The following is a 19891-nucleotide window of genomic DNA, read 5'->3' as shown; positions in this document are numbered from 1 at the left end:
GATTCGGAGAAAAAGTGATTAAAATATTTACGGTTAAAGGACATCTGGAATAGAAACATGTTTTAAAATCTAGTTAGAAGATTTTCCGTGTTTTTGTCCATTGTCAATCTGTTATATTTTTAAAGTTCTCCTGTATTATTAATGAGCTGGATAGACAATTTTTAATCATACATAGGATAGAAAAAACTCAGTCAAGGTTCAAATAACACTGTTGCATTGTGACAGAACTAAAAGCAAAGAAGTCACAAAGCACGACTGATTTTTTTAAAAAAAGGATGTTCAGGGATATTCTAACAAAAGTAAAAGCTGCCATTTTGTTTCTTTAATAGTATGAGTCTGATGAACAGGAGAAAAGTGCCTATCAAGAGTATGACAGTGACAGTGATGTTCCTGAGGAGCTGAAAAGAGATTATGTGGATGAGCAGACAGGAGATGCCCCTGTAAAAAGGTAAACGTACAGTTATTTGTCTTTTTGTATCTCTTGCTCTGTGCTTTTTAACCTTTCCTTTCTATTAAAAAGAAAAGGAGTACTTGTGGCACCTTAGAGACTAACAAATTTATTAGAGCATAAGCTTTCATGAGCTACAGCTCGCTTCATCGGATGCAAGCAGTGGAAAATACAGTGGGGAGATTTATATACACAGAGAACATGAAATAATGGGTGTTACCATACACATTGTAACAAGAGTGATCAGGTAAGATGAGCTATTACCAGCAGGAGAGCAGGGGGAAAAAAACCTTTTGTAGTGATATTCAAGGTGGGCCATTTCCAGCAGTTGACAAGAACATGTGAGGAACAGTGCAGGGGAGGGTGGGGGAATAAACATGGGGAAATAGTTTTACTTTGTGTAATGACACATACACTCCCAGTCTTTATTCAAGCCTAAGTTAATTGTATCCAGTTTGCAAATTAATTCCAATTCAGCAGTCTCTCGTTGGAGTCTGTTTTTGAAATTTTTTTGTTAAAGAATTGCCACTTTTAGGTCTGTAATCGAGTGACCAAACAGATTGAAATGTTCTCCGACTGGTTTTTGAATGTTATAATTCTTGATGTCTGATTTGTGTCCATTTGTTCTTTTACGGAGGGACTGTTCAGTTTGGCCAGTGTACATGGCAGAGGGGCATTGCTGGCACATGATGGCATATATCACATTGGTAGATGTGCAGGTGAACGAGCCTCACATGTGGCTGATGTGATTAGGTCTTATGATGGTGTCCCCTGAATAGATATGTGTTACACAGTTGGCAACGGGCTTTGTTGCAAGGTTAGGTTCCTGGGTTAGTGTTTTTGTTGTGTGGTGTGTGGTTGCTGGAGAGTATTTGCTTCAGGTTGGGGGGCTGTCTGTAAGCAAGGACTGGCCTGTCTCCCAAGATCTGTGAGAGTGATGGGTCATCCTTCAGGATAGGTTGTAGATCTTTGATGATGCGTTGGAGAGGTTTTAGTTGGGGGCTGAAGGTGATGGCTAGTGGCGTTCTGTTATTTTCTTTGTTGGGCCTGTCCTTTCGATGTCTCTGACTCAAGGAATATTTCCAACACACCTCTGAACAACATATTAACCCACAGAGACCTTCTTACCAAGACTACAAAAAGAAGGATTGTGGGTGGACTCCACCTGAAGGTCAAAAAAACTGGGTGGACTTCTACATAGAGTGCTTCCACCTATGTGCATGGGCTGAAATTGTGGGAAAGCAGCATCACTTGCCCCATAACCTCAGCCGTGCAGAAAACAGTGCCATCCACAGCCTCAGAAACAACTCTGACATCATAATCAAAAAGGCTGACAAAGGAGGTGCTGTCATCATCGTGAATAGGTCGGAATATGAACAAGAGGCTGCTAGGCAGCTCTCCAACACCACTTTCTACAAGCAAGTACCCTCTGATCCCACTGAGGGTTACTAAAAGAAACTACACTATCTGCTCAAGAAACTCCCTGAAACAGCACAAGAACAAATCTGCACAGACACACCCCTAGAGCCCCAACCAGGGGTATTCTATCTGCTACCCAAGATCCATAAACCTGGAAATCCTGGACACCCCATCATCTCAGGCACTGGCACTCTGACAGCAGGATCGTCTGGCTATGTAGACTCCCTCCTCAGGCCTTACGCTACCAGTACTCCCAGCTATCTTCGAGACACCACTGACTTCCTGAGGAAACTACAATCCATCGGTGATCTTCCTGAAAACACCATCCTGGCCACTATGGATATAGAAGCCCTCTACACCAACATTCCACACAAAGATGGACTACAGACCGTCAGGAACAGTATCCCCGATAATGCCACGGCAAACCTGGTGGCTGAACTTTGTGACTTTGTCCTCACCCATAACTGTTTCACATTTGGGGACAATGTATACCTTCAAATCAGCGACACTGCTATGGGTACCCGCATGACCCCACAGTATGCCAACATTTTTATTGCTGACTTAGAACAACGCTTCCTCAGCTCTCGTCCCCCAACACCCCTACTCTACTTGCGCTACACTGATGACATCTTCATCATCTGGACCCATGGAAAAGAAGCCCTTGAGGAATTCCACCATGATTTCAACAATTTCCATCCCACCATCAACCTCAGCCTGGACCAGTCCACACAAGAGATCCACTTCCTGGACACTACTGTGCTAATAAGCGATGGTCACATAAACACCACCCTATGCCGGAAAGCTACTGACCGCTGTGCTTACCTACATGCCTCCAGCTTTCATCCAGACCACACCACATGATTCATTGTCTACGGCCACGCTCTACGATACAACCGTATTTGCTCCAACCCCTCAGACAGAGACAAACACCTACAAGGTCTCTATCAAGCATTCTTACAACTACAATACCCACCTGCTGAACTGAAGAAACAGATTGATAGAGCCAGAAGAGTATCCAGAAGTTACCTAGTACAGGACAGGCCCAACAAAGAAAATAACAGAACATCACTAGCCGTCACCTTCAGCCCCCAACTAAAACCTCTCCAACGCATCATCAAAGATCTACAACCTATCCTGAAGGATGACCCATCACTCTCACAGGTCTTGGGAGACAGGCCAGTCATTGCTTACAGACAGCCCCCCAACCTGAAGCAAATGCTCACCAGCAACCATACACCACACAACAAAACCACTAACCCAGGAACCTATCCTTGCAACAAAGCCCATTGCGAACTGTGTCCACATATCTATTCAGGGGACACCATCATAGGGCCTTGTCAAAGTTCCTTCCCCACTCTGAACTCTAGGGTACAAATGTGGGGACCTGTATGAAAGACCCCCTAAGATTATTCTTACCAGCTTAGGTTAAAAACTTCATCAGGGTACAAACTTTGCCTTCTCCTTGAACCCTATGCTGCCACCACCAAGCGTGTTAAACAAACAACAGGGACAGAGCCCACTTGGAGATGTCTTCCCCCCCCCCCCCCCCAAAATATCCTCCCAAGCCCTACAACCACTTTCCTGGGGAAGGCTTGATAAAAATCCTCACCAATTTGCATAGGTGAGCACAGACCCAAACCCTTGGATCTTAAGAACAATGAAAAAGCAATCAGGTTCTTAAAAGAAGAATTTTAATTAAAGAAAAAGTAAAAGAATCACCTCTGTAAAATCAGGATGGTAAATACCTTACAGGGTAATCACATTCAAAACATAGAGAATCCCTCGAGGCAAAACCTCAAGTTACAAAAGACACAAAAACAGGAATATACGTTCCATTCAGCACAGCTATTTTACTAGCCATTAAACAAAAGAAAATCTCACACATTTCTAGCTAGATTGCTTACTAGCTTTTTACAGGAGTTGTGAAGAGCATTCCTGATCTGTTCCCGGCAAAAGCATCACACAGACAGACAGCCTTTGTCCCTCCCCCGCCCTCCCCCCAGCTTTGAAGTATCTTGTCTCTTTATTGGTCATTTTTATCAGGTGCCAGCAAGGTTCTCTTAGCTTCTTAACCCTTTACAGGTGAAAGTGTTTTGCCTCTGGCCAGTAGGGATTCTATAGTTCTGTATACAGAAAGCTAGTTACCCTTCCCTTTATATTTATGACACGCCCCCCAAATCACAGATAGGGTGAAACACTGGCTGTGATATCTTCCTGGAGCTCTTGGGGAAAACGGAGTTAAGACACATGTGCCTCTAAATATAATACCAAGTGTTTAAAGACTAATAATATTTTCCACATCTCAAGGACGATTTTAACCAGTTGATTCTGGGAAACTTTCATGGGAGAGTGCATCAGCCACTTTGTTAGAAACTCCTGAGATGTGTTGTATGTCGAAATCAAAATCTTGGAGAGCTAAACTCCAACAAATAAGTTTTTTGTTATTTCCCATGGTGGTATGAAGCTACTGTAGCATAGCATGGTCGGTTTGCAGGTGGAAACGCTGTCCCCAAATGTATGGGCATAGTTTTTCCAGAGCGTAGACAATGGCGTAACATTCTTTTTCACTGACTGACCAGTTGCTTTCCCTCCCAGACAGCATCTTGCTCAGAAACACAACAGAATGGAATTCTTGATCTGGTCCTTCCTGCGTTAAAACTGCTCCCACACCATGCTCGGACACATCTGTGGTTACTAGGAATGGTTTGTCAGAGTCTGGGGCCCTTAGCACAGGGTCAGACATGAGTGTCCCTTTAAGCTGGTTAATGGCCTTCTGACACTCTTCTGTCCACTGAACGGCATTTGGCTGTTTCTTTTTGGTTAGGTCTGTCAGTGGGGCGGCGATTTGGCTGTATTGTGGTACAAATTGCCTGTAATATCCGGCCAAGCCAAAGAAGGATTGGACCTGTTCCTTTGACTTTTGACTTAGGACAGGCCACTTTTGGATAGCATCCACTTTGGCCTGTAGGGGGTTGATAGTTCCTTGACCCACCTGGTGTCCAAGGTAAGTCACTCTGTTTAGGCCTATTTGACACTTCTTAGTCTTAACCATTAGTCCTGCCTCCCTTATGCGCTCGAAGACTTTTTGTAGATGTTCCACGTGTTCTGCTCAGGAATGCGAAAATATGGCCACATCATCAAGGTAGGCGACTGCATATTCTCCTAATCCTGCTAGGAGACCATCCAAAGTCTTTGGAAGGTGGCAGATGCATTCTGCAGCCCGAAAGGGAGTACATTAAATTCATACAGTCCAACATGTGTGGTGAAGGCTGACCTTTCCTTAGCGGATTCATCTAGCGGTACGTGCCAATACCCCTTGGTTAAGTCCAATGTAGAGATGAACTGGGCCCATCTCAGTTTCTCCAATAGTTCATCTGTGCGTGGAATTGGATAGTTGTCTGGGCGAGTTACAGCATTTAGCTTACGGTAGTCCACGCAAAAACGTATCTCCCCATCTGGTTTGGGAACTAGAACCACTGGAGATGCCCATGCACTGCCAGAGGGGCGGATTACCCCCATCCGTAGCATATCCTGGATCTCCCGTTCTATAGCAGTTTTAGCTTGAGGAGACACCCGGTAAGGTTGGACTTTAACTGGGTGAGCATTACCTGTGTCAGTGGAGTGGTATGCCCGTTCAGTCAGTCCTGGGGTGGCTGAGAACGTTGGCGCATAGCTAGTGCACAGCTCCTGGATCTGCTGTCGCTGCATACGCCCAAGATGTTCACCTCTTCCATGCCACCATTACTTTTCTCTTCGTAGTAGACACTTTCAAGCCACTCAGCGTCGTCTCCTCCCTGGGCTGTAAACTGGCAAACCTTTAATTCTCTGGAATAAAAGGGCTTTAGAGAATTAATATGGTACACCTTAGGCTTTCGGTTGGAGGTGGGGAATGCTATGAGATAATTAACAGCTCCCAGGCGCTCTTGGACCGTGAATGGCCCTTCCCACGACACTTCCATTTTATGGGCCTGGAGCGCCTTTAAGACCATGACCTGGTCCCCTACTTTGAAGGAACGCTCTCTGGCATGTTTATCATACCAGGCTTTTTGCTCTTTTTAAGCATCCTGTAGGTTTTCTTTAGCAAAGGCTAAAGAGTTTTGGAGGGTGTTTTGTAGGTTGGTTACAAAGTCCAGAATATTAGTTCCTGGAGAACGTGTAAACCCCTCTCATTGCTGCCTCACCAACTGTAATGGCCCCTTAATCTCGCTGCCATATACAAGTACAAATGGTGAAAACCCTAAACTGGGATGTGATATAGCTCTGTAGGCAAAGAGCAACTGCTGCAACACTAGGTCCCAATCATTGGAGTGCTCATTTATGAATTTACATATCATGGCCCACAAAGTCCCATTAAATTTCTCCACCATGCCATTTGTTTGGTGATGGTAAGGGGTGGCAACGAAGTGATTCACCCCATGAGCTTCCCAAAGGCTCTCCATAGTTCCTGCCACGAAATTAGTTCCTGCATCTGTGAGGATGTCGGAGGGCCAATCTACCCTGGCAAAAAATGTCTGTTAGAGCCTGGCACAAACTTTTAGCCCTGGTGTTGCTTAGAGCTACTGCTTCCGGCCATCGTGTGGCAAAATCCATGAAAGTCAGTATGTACTGCTTTCCTCTGGGTGTCTTTTTCGGAAAAGGACCCAGAATATCCACAGCTACTTGCTGAAATGGAACCTCAATGATGAGGAGTGGCTGGAGAGGGGCTTTGACCTGGCCTTCGGGTTTTCCCACTCTTTGGCATACTTCACAAGACCGGACATATGTAGAAACATCCTTTCCCATTCCCTCCCGGTGGAATGACCTCCCCAAACGGTCTTTGGTCTTGTTCACCCCAGCATGGCCACTAGGATGATCGTGGGCTAAGCTCAAGAGCTTTACCTGGTACTTAGTTGGAACTACCAACTGTCTCAGAGGATGCCAGTCTTCCTGATGTCCACCAGAAAGAGTTTCCTTGTATAAAAGTCCTCTTTCTACAACAAACCTGGATCAATTAGAAGAGTTGAGAGGTGGTGGGTTGCTCCGTGCTGCTGACCAAGCTCTCTGGAGGCTTTCATCAGCTTCCTGTTCGGTCTGGAACTGTTCCCTTGATGCTGGAGACATCAGTTCCTCACTGGATTGTGGACCTAGGCTTGGTCCTCCCGGAAGCGATGCAGGTGGTAGGGCTGTTTCAGTTGACTGTGAACTGCTCTTTGCTGGTGCACTACCTTGGGGTTCAGGCTCTGGCTGAGCCTCTTGTGTAGGGTTATCTGCTGCTGCTGGTGCAGGTTCGGTGGGGCCCTCTGGTGTTGGGGTTGCAAGCACTGGATTCAGTGCTGGCTGTTCTGGTTCTGGGACTGGCTCCGTCTGGGTCTCTGAGACTGGATCCACTACTGCCGTTGCTGACGTTGGCATGGGGTCCGGTTCCATCATCTCTGACCGGGTCCTGGTAGAAGTTTCTGGAATACAGCTAGGCGTGACAGCTTACTTAGCCTGGCTGTGGGTGACCATTCCCACCCTCTTGGCTAGCTTCACATGATTGACCAAGTCTTCCCCCAACAGCATGGGGATGGGATAATCATCATAGACTGCAAAAGTCCACGTTCCTGACCAGCCCTTGTACTGGACTGGCAACTTGGTTGTTGGCAAGTCAAAAGAATTTGACTTGAAGGGTTGAATCGTCACTTGGATCTCTGGGTCGATTAAATTGGGGTCCACTAAGGAAGCATGGATAGCCGACACTTGTGCTCCAGTGTCCCTCCACGCGGTGACCTTCTTCCCGCCCACACTCACAGTTTCCCTCTGCTCTGAGGGTGTCTGGGAGATATCTGGGCCTGTGGACCTCTGGTGTGATTCCGGTGCAATGAACTGTAATCTGTTGGGGTTCTTGGAGCAGTTGGCCTTTATATGCCCAGCTCATTACATTTAAGACATTGTCCAGCTGATGGATCACTGGGGCGAGGTGTGTTGCTGGAGAATGGTGTGGCAGGACGATAAGGTGTCTGGAGTGTTCCTTGGGGTGTAGTTGGGGCTGCCCCTGGTAGTAGGGTGTGGTCTGAGGTTGTCCCTTCTGGTATCCGCTCCAACTGCAACCAGTTTTTTTCTTTTCTGCCACCTCCACCCATTTGGCTCCAATCTCCCCTGCCTTGATTACAGTTTTAGGCTTCCCATCTGGGATGTATCTTTCTATTTCCTCAGGAACACCCTCTAAGAACTGCTCCCTATGCATTTGGAAAGGCAAATCTTCTGGAGATTTAACACTTGCTCCTGATATCCAGGCATCCCAATTTTTCACGATGTGGTAGGCATGTCAGGTAAATGACACGTCTGGTTTCCACCTTAGGGCTCTGTACCACCGACGGGAATGCTCGGGTGTTAGCCCCATTCTGACTTTCACCTTGGTTTTAAACAGTTCATACTTGTTCATGTGTTCCTTAGGCATTTCAGCCGCCACCTCATCTAAGGATCCACTGAGCTGCGGCCTCAGCTCTACCGTGTACTGGTCTGTAGAGATGCTGTACCCAAGGCAGGCCCTTTCAAAGTTTTCTAAGAAGGCCTTGGTATCATTGCCTACCTTGTAGGTGGGGAACTTCCTGGGATGTGAACCGGTACCTGGAGAAGGATTGCTAGGGTTTGTTGGTATATTCTGCTGAGCCTTTGCCTTCTCCATCTCCAGTGTATGCTTCCTCTCTTTTTCCTTTTCCTCCTCAGCATGCTTCCTCTCTTTTTCCTTCTCCTCCAGTTCTTTTTCCCTTGCCTCCATAGCTCTCCTGTGGGCAGCCTCTTGGGTTTTTTCTGCCTCTTTTGCTGCCTCCATTTCTTTGTCCTTTGCCTCCATAGCTCTCCTGTGGGCAGCCTCTTGGATTTTTTCGGCCTCTTTTGCTGCCTCCAGTTCTCTCCTGTGAGCAGCCTCTTTGGCTTTTTCTGCCTTGGGTTCTGTCATCTTAGCCTCTCTGTTTTTAACTAACTTTACACCTGAGAGTTAGAAAGAAAAGAAAAAACCTGGCTTGTAAATTTTTGTGCTGTAATCTGATACCTATGTTCTGTGATAGCTATTCTCAGCCTACAGAAAAATCCTCTAGCTGCTCTTAGCTAAAAAGAAAACCTCTTCAGGTCTGTGAAAAACTTGTGAATTTCCCTGCAGGAGGTTAACTACCCTGCCTTTAGGTAGGGAAAATGCCAGCTCAAAAAGAACGGTCCCTTTTGTTATGCCTGCTGCTCTGGCCACCAGGCAGAGACAGAAAAACTCTGATTGCTTTCAGCTTAAAACCTGCTTCCAAGCAGCCCAAAGGAAAAAAAATGTCCTTTTAAAATCCTACTGTGCTTCTGCTTCAAAATGATCTAAAAAAAAATCTCAAAATGATCCCACCGCTCTGCCACTATGTCAAAGTTCCTTCCCCATTCTGAACTCTAGGGTACAGATGTGGGGACCTGCATGAAAGACCCCCTAAGATTATTCTTACCAGCTTAGGTTAAAAAGTTCCTCAAGGTACAAACTTTGCCTTGTTCTTGAACCCTATGCTGCCACCACCAAGCATGTTAAACAAACAGGGAAAGAGCCCACTTGGAGATGTCTTCCCCCCAAAATATCCCCCCAAGCCTTACAACCACTTTCGGGGAAGTGCTTGATAAAAATCCTCACCAATTTGCATAGGTGAGCACAGACTCAAACCCTTGGATCTTAAGAACAATGAAAAAGCAATCAGGTTCTTAAAAGAAGAATTTTAATTAAAGAAAAAGTAAAAGAATCACCTCTGTAAAATCAGGATGATAAATACCTTGTAGGGTAATCAGATTCAAAACATAGAGAATCCCTTTAGGCAAAACCTTAAGTTACCAAAGGACACAAAAACAGGAATATACCTTCCATTCAGCACAGCTGTTTTACCAGCCATTAAACAAAAGAAAATCTTACACATTTATAGCTAGATTGCTTACTAACTTTTTACAGGAGTTGTGAAGAGCATTCCTGATCTGTTCCCGGCAAAAGCATCAGACAGACAGACAGCCTTTGTCGTCCTCTTCATCCCTCCCCCCGCCCCCAGCTTTGAAAGTATCTTGTCTCTTTTTGGTCATTTTTGTCAGGTTCCAGCGAGGTTATCTTAGCTTCTTAACCCTTTACAGGTGAAAGGGTTTTGCCTCTGGCCAGTAGGGATTTTATAGTTCTGTATACAGAAAGGTGGTTACCCTTCCCTTTCTATTTGACAGGCCTAATCACATCAGCCACACGTGAGGCTCGTTCACCTGCACATCTACCAATGTGATATATGCCATCATGTGCCAGCAATGCCCCTCTGCCATGTACATTGGCCAAACTGAACAGTCCCTACGTAAAAGAATAAATGGACACAAATCAGACATCAAGAATTATAACATTCAAAAACCAGTCGGAGAACATTTCAGTCTCTTTGGTCACTCGATTACAGACTAAAAGTGGCAATTCTTCAACAGAAAAACTTCAAAAACAGACTCCAACGAGAGACTGCTGAATTGGAATTAATTTGCAAACTGGATACAATTAACTTAGGCTTGAATAAAGACTGGGAGTGTATGTGTCATTACACAAAGTAAAACTGTTTCCCCATGTTCATTCCCCCGCTCTCCCCCCCACTGTTCCTCACATGTTCTTGTCAACTGCTGGAAATGGCCCACCTTGAATATCACTACAAAAGGTTTTTTCCCCTCAGGTCTCTTGCTGGTAATAGCTCACCTTACCTGATCACTCTTGTTACAGTGTGTATGGTAACACCCATTATTTCATGTTCTCTGTGTATATAAATCTCCCCACTGTATTTTTCCACTGCATGCATCCGATGAAGCGAGCTGTAGCTCATGAAAGCTTATGCTCTAATAAATTTGTTAGTCTCTAAAGTGCCACAAGTACTCCTTTTCTTTTTGCAGTTACAGACTAACGCAGCTGCTACTCTGAAACCTTTCTATTAAGATTTTCATAGAACCAAACACTTAGCTGTCACATAATCTCTAATACTGCAGGCACAATTCAAACAGTATGGAACATAGTTTGCCAAAATCACAAGACGCTGTAATCTGTGCAGCATTATCTGATTTTGTAAGTAGTATTGTTGTAGCTGTGTTGGTCCCAGGATAGTAGAGAGATAATATCTTTTATTGGATCAACTCCTGTTGGTGAGAGACGAGAGACAAGATTTTGAGCTACACAGAGCTCTTCCTCAGGTCTGGGAAAGGTACTCAGAGTGTCAAAGCTAAATATAAGGTTGAACATATAGTTTAGCATAAGTAGTTAGCACAGATTAAGGGACCATTCAAGGTAAAGTGGCCTGTTATAACCCTGTAGTCATAGGATAAAAAGGGGGAATTAGTGGGTTACAGATTGTTGTAATAAGCCATAAATCCAGTGTCTTTATTGAGATCGAGTTTTAGCGTCTAGCAAAGTTATGAATTTAAGTTCCCAGGCTTGTCTTCTGAAAGTGTTGTGAGGGGTTCCTTTGAGGATGAGTGTTCGATATAGAGTGATCGCTTTGTGAAAAGTGTTCACCCACAGGTGATATGGTGTTTTTGTCTTTTATCACTTTCCTGTGTGTTCATTTGAGAGCATAGTGATTGTCTGGTTTTAACCACATTGGGCATGTAGTGCATTGGATGAGGCAGACCATGTGTTATGGCAGTCATGTGGAGGACTCAGGGATCTTGAAAGGTGTATTGTGGAGGGTTTTGATCATTGTAGCAATGGAAATATGTTTGCAGGTTTTGTATCTGTTCTGGCAGGGTCTGGTGCCTCTTTGAGTTGGTGTCTCAGTCTGTGGGGAGCTTGCTTCTGATGATGAGATTGGAGAGGATGAGAGGTTGTTTGAAGGCCAGAAGAGGGGATTTAGGAAAGATTTCTTTTGGGATGGGGTCCCCATTGAGTCTGGGTTGTAGTTGTTTGATGATATCGCATATGGGTTCCACTGTGGGATGGTAGGTGACCACTAGGGTTGTGCGGTCAGAGAGTGTTTTATTTAATAGAGTTCCACCACAACTTCAACAGCCACCACCACCTATCCATTAAACTCTCTCTGGAACACTCCCACACTAGCATCAACTTCCTGGACACCACAATCAGCTTCAGCATTGGATCCCTTCAGACAACCATATACAAGAAACCCAACATACACCACACCGGCCTTCCTATATGCACTAACCACCCAAAACACACCAAGACATCTGTTATCTATAGCCAGGCACTCAGATACTACAGAATATGTTCCGAGGAGAAAGTCCAGGATATACACCTTAGCACACTCAAAACTGCCTTCACCAAACAAGGATACTTCATCAAAGAAGTAGACTATTGTGAAAGTGGCCACCCAATATCCCAAGAGAACCTGCTTCAATACAGAAATAAAATGCAGCGATCTGTAACCCACTAATTCTCCTTTTTTTCCTACAACTACGGAGGTATTAATGGGCCACTTCAACTTGAATGGTCCCTTATAATATGTGCTCATTACTTATGCTAACCTGTCTGTTTGACCATGTATTTAGCTGTGACACTCTGAGTGCATTTCCCAGACCTGAAGAAGAGTCCTGTGTAGTGTGAAAGCTCGTCTCTCACCAGTGGAAATTGGTCCAGTAAGACATATTGCCTCAATCAGCTTGTCTCTCAGCATTATCTGAGAAAGAAACAGTGAATCGATAGGTTTAGAAAGAAGAGAGGTATAGATTAATAGAGCATTATACATTAACTGAGGGCTTGATCCCACAGTTTTCCATGGAGGTAATTCCTGTTCAATCAATGATAATTGTGCAAAGACAGATGGCTGCAACGTTGGACGCTCAGTTTCAATTTTGGACCAAACCAGTCAACTTTTAAGTGCTGTAGAATTCCTATGTATGTATTCAGTGAAATGCTTCCATAGATCAAATGTATCCATTTATAATTTCAAACACTTTAGTATTGCTTACTGTTTTTATTGTGCCAACTCTGTATCATGTAAAAGAAAACAAAATACTAATTTGTCCCTTCCCCTGGCACTGTACCAAGATAGAAATTAATTCATACTCACTACAACAAAAAGTATTATTTTTTCGATAGGCTTGCAGGGAAAGTAATTTTCAAGTAAAATTAAAATATTCTTAGTGCAGTTTTACAAAAAAGATATATTCCTATATCATCCTTGAAACTAAGCATGTGTGCAGAACAGAGGCAACAGGTTACTAAAGGGGAATCAGACTAAGTAGCTGCATATACATCTAAATCAGGGGTTCTCAAACTGGGGGTCGGGACCCCTCAGGGGGTCATGAGGTTATTATACGGGGGGGGCGGGGTCGCGAGCTGTCAGCCTTCACCCCAAACCTCAGTTTCCATCCAGCATGTCTAATGGTGTTAAATATATAAAAAAAGTGTTTTTAATTTATAAGGGGGTGTGATGGGTTGGATCACAGAAACCCCCTGGGAGCTGCCACCTGATGTGCCAAGACTACTACTGCCCCTGCTTTCCTGCCCAGGCAGCTTGGGACTTCAGTGCCCTGCCTGTTTTGAGCCAGACCCCCTAGCCTGCTGCAAACCCAGACCCAAGTCTGAACCACGTCTCCTAACAGCTGTAGGCTTAATTGAAAGCAGCCTACAGAAGTGTGCCTGTCTTTAACACTCAGATGCCCAACTTCTAGTGGGGTCCAAACCCTAAATAAATCTGTTTTACCCTGTATAAAGCTTATACAGGGTAGACTCATAAATTGTTTGCCCTCTATAACACTGATAGAGAGAGATGCACAGCTCTTTGCCCCCCCCCCCCCCCGCCAAGTATTAATACATACTCTGGGTTAATAAGTAAAAAGTGATTTTATTAAATACAGAAAGTAGGATTTAAGTGGTTCCAAGTAGCAACAGACAAAACAAAGTAAATTACCAAGCAAAATATAATAAAACACGCCAGTCTAAGTCTAGCACAGTAATAAAAACTGAATACAGATAAAATCTCGCCCTTAGAGATGTTTCAATAAGTTTTTCACAGACTGGAGCTGGACACCTTCCCAGTCTGGGCACAATCCTTTCCCCTGGGTACAGCCCTTGTTCCAGCTCAGGTGGTAGCTAGGGGATTCCTCATGATGGCTGCCCGCCTTGTTCTGTTCCACTTATATATCTTTTGCATAAGGCAGGAATCCTTTGTCCCTCTGGGTTCCCACCCCTCCCTCTCAGTGGAAAAGCACCAGGTTAAAGATGGATTCCAGTTCAGATGACATGATCACGTGTCCTGTGAGACCCCAAGTCTTTATTCTTCCCAGCCTGACTCACAGGAAGGCCTGCCTGCAAACGGAGCCATCCACAGTCAATTGTCCTGGTTGATGGGGGCCATCAAGATTCCAAACCACCATTAATGGCCCACACTTTGCATAACTACAATAGGCCCTCAGAATTATATTTCATATTTCTAGTTTCAGATATAAGAGTGATACATTTATATAAATAGGATGACCACACTCAGTAGATTATAAACTTTGTAATGATACCTTACAAGAGACCTTTTGCATGAAGCATATTTTAGTTACATTATATTCACACTCTATATGTAGAGTGCATCACAGGGGGGTCTCAGTCAGAGGCTTGCTATGTGAAAGAGGTCACCAGTACAAAAGTTTGAGAACCACTGATCTAAATGTATATTGGTTGTGAAATTCTTAACGCATTTTTCAGGAGTGACATATATTATTTTGACAGGTTTCAGAGTAGCAGCCGTGTTAGTCTGTATCCGCAAAAAGAAAAGAAAAGTATTTGTGGCACCTTAGAGACTAACAAATTTATTTGAGCATAAGCTTTTGTGAGCTACAGCTCACTTCAGCGGATGCATGCAGTGGAAAATACAGTAGGGGGATTTTATATACACGGAGAACATGAAACAATGGGGATGGCAGATGGGGGGCTGTTTGAATTTGAGTGCTTTCATCATTTTCACTCGATTCTTCCCAGTTATAGTGCTTTTCATCTCGAGCTGTTTAATTCTCATCTTCTCCGTTTTACAAGTGATGCGAGAATCAGCTAGTCTAGAAATCAAGAGTTCCTGTCTCTAGTCCTGTGTTCAGAAAACTAGACTAGGTCTCTCTTTCTAAACATGTCTACATGCCCTAATCCAGTTATATATTGGCATAAATATATATGGCATAAGTACATGGCTAGACCTGAAATGCATGTTGTACAAGGTCATACTTTTTTTCCAGTTACATTTTTACACTGTTAGACATACCTGCGTAATTACTTTTTTTTAATTAAGTGTTTCTAGAGAAACCCTGAGGAGCAGGAAGCGATCAGATTATAATCTCAACAAGGTGAATGCACCCATCCTAACAAACACTACACTGAATGTAATAAGACTTGTTGGTAAGTAGAATGGTTTCATGGCTTTTCTATATATATCTGAATATCATTGAAAATATATTGGTTGGATTTCAAAACATTTTAAAAATCCTTATAGTAGAAACCCTTACTCATTTTACCTTCCTTAGTTAATTTTACCTTCCTGAAAATGTTAATTCTTAAACTGACTTTTGGTCATAAGACAAATAATGTGACTCTTGTGGGATAGTATATGAATTTTGAATAAGATTAATCACATTCCTTCACATATGTTTGTATTGCCTATGTAATGGATTAATTATACAAAGTGTTGAGGGCATAAGGTCAACAGATATAAAAAGGGCACAGTAGAAATCTGTGCTTGTTACACAGGTATTCTGATGGATTTATTTTTTTATTTAAAAGCAACCTGGTTGCAAAATAGAGCTTGATTTATTTTTTTCTTCCTCTAATGCGCACACATGATCTATATTTACCTCATGATTTACCACTAAGAGAGATGTGAACTGTTGCTTGAAAGGCTAATTTTGACCATATAGGATCATAAAATGTAGGGCTGGAGGAGACTTTGAAGTCATCAAGTCCAGCCCCCTGCACTGTTGTAGGACCAGGTAAAGCTAGACCACCCCTGACAGGTGTGTGTCCAACTTGTTTTTAAAACTTCTAGTGATAGAGATTCCACAACTTCCATTGGAAGTGTATTCTAGAGCTTAACTACCAGGTTAGAAAGTTTTTTCTAATATGTAATTTAAATCACCCTTGCGGCAGATTAAACCCATTACTACTTTTCCTACCTTCTGTGGACATGGAGAACAATTGATCAGTCTTCTCTTTATAACAGCCCTTAACATATTTTGAAGACTGTTATCAGGTCCCCCTTCGGTCATCTTTTCTCAAGACTAAGTATGCCCAGTTTTTTAAATCTTTCTTCATAGGGGTCAGGTTTTCTAAACCCTTTATCATTTTTGTTGGTCTCCTCTGGACACTCTCCAATTTGTCCATATCTTTCTTAAAGTGTGGCACCTAGAACTGGATACAGTTCCCCAGCTGAGGCCTCACCAGTGCCAAGTAGAGTGGAACAATTACATATGACACTCCTGTAAATATACCCCACGATATTAGCCTTTCTTGCAACTGCATCACATTGTTGACCCATGTTCAATTTGTGATCTACTATAACCCCCAGATCCTCTTCAGCAGTACTCCCATTTAGCCAGTTTTCCCCCATTTTGTAGTTGTGCATTTGATTTTTTTTCTTCCTATGTGTAGCATGTTGCACTTGTCTTTATTTAATTGCAGACCAATTGTTGAATTCAGACCAATTCTCCAATTTGTCAAGGTCATTTTGAATTGTAATCCTGTCCTCAAAAGCAACACTCCCAGCTTGGTGTCATCTGCAAATTTTATAAGCGTACTATCCACTCCATTATGTAAGTCATTAATGTAAATATTGAGTAGTTCCGGATCGAGGAAAAACCCCGTGGGACCCTGCTTGATAAGTTTCCCCAGTTTAACAGGAACCCTTGATAACTAGTCTTTGAGTATGGTCTTTCAACCATTTGTGCACCTACCTTTATAGTAATTTCATCTAGAGCACATTTCCTGAGTTTGATTCTGAGAATGGCATTTGGGACTTCTTCAAAAGCCTTTACTAAAATCAAGATATATCGCATCTACTGCTTCCCCATCATCTACTAGGCCAGTAACCATGCTGGTTATTCCTTATAACCCTATTATCCTCTAGATGCTTACAAATTGATTGTTTAATAATTTGTTCCTGTATCTTTTTAGATATTGATCTTAGAGCTGATAAGCCTCTGATTCTCTGGGTCCTCTTTGTTGAAATCTCTCATTTCATGATCTTTCACCCAAATTGCCTTCCACCTTCAAAGACACTACCAATTCCTCACTGTTTGTTACAATCAAGTCTCAAATGGCTGTCCCTCTGGTTACTTCCTTCCCTTCTGGAACAAAAACATTGTCCCCAGTACATTCCAAGAACTTATTGGAAATTTTGTGTTTTGCCGTATTAGTTTTCCAACAGATGTCTGGGTTGAAGTCTTCCAGATCTTCTGTTTTGGATATTTTTGTTGTTTGTTTTAGAAATGCCTCATCCACCTTCTTTTCCTGATTTTGTGCTCTGTAATAGACTCCCATCACAATGTCAGCCCTGTTTTTTTACCCCTTTTATCATTGTGCAGAGAGATTCAGCTGGTCTGCCTCCAACCTCCTTCTGGACCTCAGAACAAGTGTTTATTTTCTTGATGTATAATGCAACACCTCCTCCCTTTTTACCCTGCCTGTCCTTCCTGAACAAACTATACCGTGCTCTACCAGTATTCTAGTCATGAGACTTATCCCACCAACGTCATAAAACATTTATTAATAGAAAAGTGTATTATTTTTCTCTCTGCGTCTACACAAAACCAACCAATTAATTATTATTCAAACTATTTCATCTTGGGCAAATCCTAGAAAATCTTAGCCCTGAAGGTGTAAGAAGAACAGCTGAAAATATCGATATAAATGGAAATATGTATTCAGCCTTAATTTTAGGGTATTAGTTCCCCCTTTAATAATAGTAAATGTAGCATACTTCATTACTTTTTAAAAGGAATACTATTAATATCAAGAGATAGCACTACAGTGATTTGCTACTTAATCTTAACTGTGAAGTATGGGGAAATTTGGGAGTATGTGCATATTATGTGGGATGTGGAATAGCAAAATGTGTACTACTGATGTATTACTAAAAAGAAAAGGAGTACTTGTGGCACCTTAGAGACGAACAAATTTATTTGAGCATAAGCTTTCGTGAGCTACAGCTGCTGTATTTGCGAATACAGACTAGCACGGCTGCTACTCTGAAACCTGATGTATTACTATAAGACTGTTTTACGAAGATGTTTTTGGGACTTTGTTACAAATATTTTTTTTTGAGGGAAAGCTTTCCATAATATGGAAAATTGCTTTTGCTGTGGTAGAGGAATGCAGTTGAACTATTTTGTGTAGAAATTCATTTTTAATATGAATGCTTGCCAGTTTTCTCTCTCAAAATGTCATTAGGATTTTTACCATATAGACTTGGAAAATATGCTTGACAGTTTGATTTATGTTATGCACTGTTATGACTCATCTTCTAGGGAACTGATGTACAAACTAAGCACCTGTGAGTATATATTGATCCAGTGGATGAGCCTCTGGACAATATCTGTGAACAAATTGCTAGTCACTTCAGGTGTCTGTTTTATTTGAAGAAAATTTAGAATTAGGTCAACAAATATGGCCTTAATTTACTGCACTTTAAGCCCCTCTCTCTTTTTTTCTTGTGAGTGTTTGGAGGTGTAGTCTGGATTTGCTCTTGTGGATTCCAGCCAAAGTCTTAAAGTTACATAAACTTTATTTTCATCATTCTTTGTTTTTTTTCCCTTCTGGAATTAGATTTAATTTGAATGGTTAAAACCATTAAGCAATGTTTTATACAAGTTCTGTAGCAGCTACCAAAGGCTGAACCTGTTTGGCTGTGTTAGTTGTTCCTTATATTTGTAACTATTTACTAAGATAAGAGAAGATCATGTGGCCAACAGCCTTGACCCTTTAGTTTTCTTCACTTTTTTCTTTTCAGGAACCATCTGTCCAAAGATAGGGTGACCAGACGTCCCGTTTTTAAAGGGACAGTCCCATATTTAAGTCCTCCTGCAGATATCCTGACTTTTTCTTAAAAACGGGCAAATTGTCCCATATTTATTGTTTCCCCCTCATCAGTATTGGCGGGTCCTGTGGCTGGCCAGATCCCTGCTCACCAGCTGCCTGTCCACCAGCAGTGAGTGGGAGGGGGTCCAGTGGCTGGCAATAGGGTGGGTGTGCAAGGCTAGTGGCGAGATGAAGATGCAGCATGCGGGGCTGGCTGTTCCCCCTGCTGATCCGTCAGCACAGCCCCCTGCTGCGTGCCGGCTCTCAGCCAGCAGGACCCTGCCCCCCACCATCCTGTTTCCAGCTGGCACTGGCTGCGAGCTGTGGTGGTTGGTGAGTGCGGGCAGTTACGTGTCTCCTCTGCTGCACACCCATTGGCTCTTTACGTTCTTCCCCTCTGGCTGTCTTCTCCCTGCTTTTCCCCTTTGCCTCCCCTCCAGCCCCGCTGCTCCTCCATATCCCGCCCCAGTGGGGCACGTCCCACTCCCAGTGCTGTGTGGAGAACCAGCCCCTGGTCAGAGTGTTCAGTTCCCCAACAGCCTGGCAGGCAGGCTCCTTCCTTCCCCCACTGCCTCTTGCTGAGCTGGTGCCCTAGGAAAGCCCAAGACCCTCTGGTCCAGGGTGCTGGCCAGGAGGAGCCGAGCTGTGCATGCGTCAAAGCCCCGCACAGTGCTGGCATGGGGAAGCCTCTCCGCCGCTCAGCTAAGCTCCCAAGTGGTGGTGGGGAAACTATTTCCAGCCAGTTCACACCCCAAACCTGCAGACTCTACAGCATCCCCCAAGGCAGGGGCTTAGCACCCTCTTCACCCGCCCTCCCCCGCTGCCCCCAAGGAGCGTGGGGCTGCTCCGCCCCCTAGGCACCCTTCTCTGCTGAGCCACCTCTCTGGCCAGGTTCGCTGAAGCCCCAGGATTCAGGTTACTGGGGCCCTGGTGCACAATGCATCCTTAGGGCTTAACCCTTCCTGACCGCGCTGTAGCCAGGGGACAGGAGGTGGCTTGGTTTTGTTGGTGGCCAGCAGTAGCCTGGAGGTGCTAGCTGCCTT

At 43.7% G+C, this 19891-nt stretch overlaps 1 protein-coding gene across 8 annotated transcripts in view; it reads left to right on the top strand.

Annotated features, from left to right (window-relative positions):
* The window catches only part of VPS50 (VPS50 subunit of EARP/GARPII complex), a 195510-nt gene that overhangs the window by 113439 nt on the left and 62180 nt on the right, over positions 1–19891 (top strand). For all 8 annotated transcript variants that reach the window (XR_005224048.1, XM_037890684.2, XM_037890683.2 and 5 more), the window contains 2 exons: positions 330–448; positions 15073–15179. Coding sequence is in view for 7 of the 8 variants with exons in the window: in XM_037890684.2 (XP_037746612.1) it covers positions 330–448; positions 15073–15179 (226 nt within the window). In the remaining variant the exon portion in view is untranslated. The remainder of the gene's footprint in view (positions 1–329; positions 449–15072; positions 15180–19891) is intronic.

Source organism: Chelonia mydas, chromosome 2 (genome assembly GCF_015237465.2).
Source record: "Chelonia mydas isolate rCheMyd1 chromosome 2, rCheMyd1.pri.v2, whole genome shotgun sequence".
In the NCBI taxonomy this organism is placed as follows: Eukaryota; Metazoa; Chordata; order Testudines; family Cheloniidae; genus Chelonia; species Chelonia mydas.
This window is presented reverse-complemented; position numbering and strand designations above follow the sequence as displayed.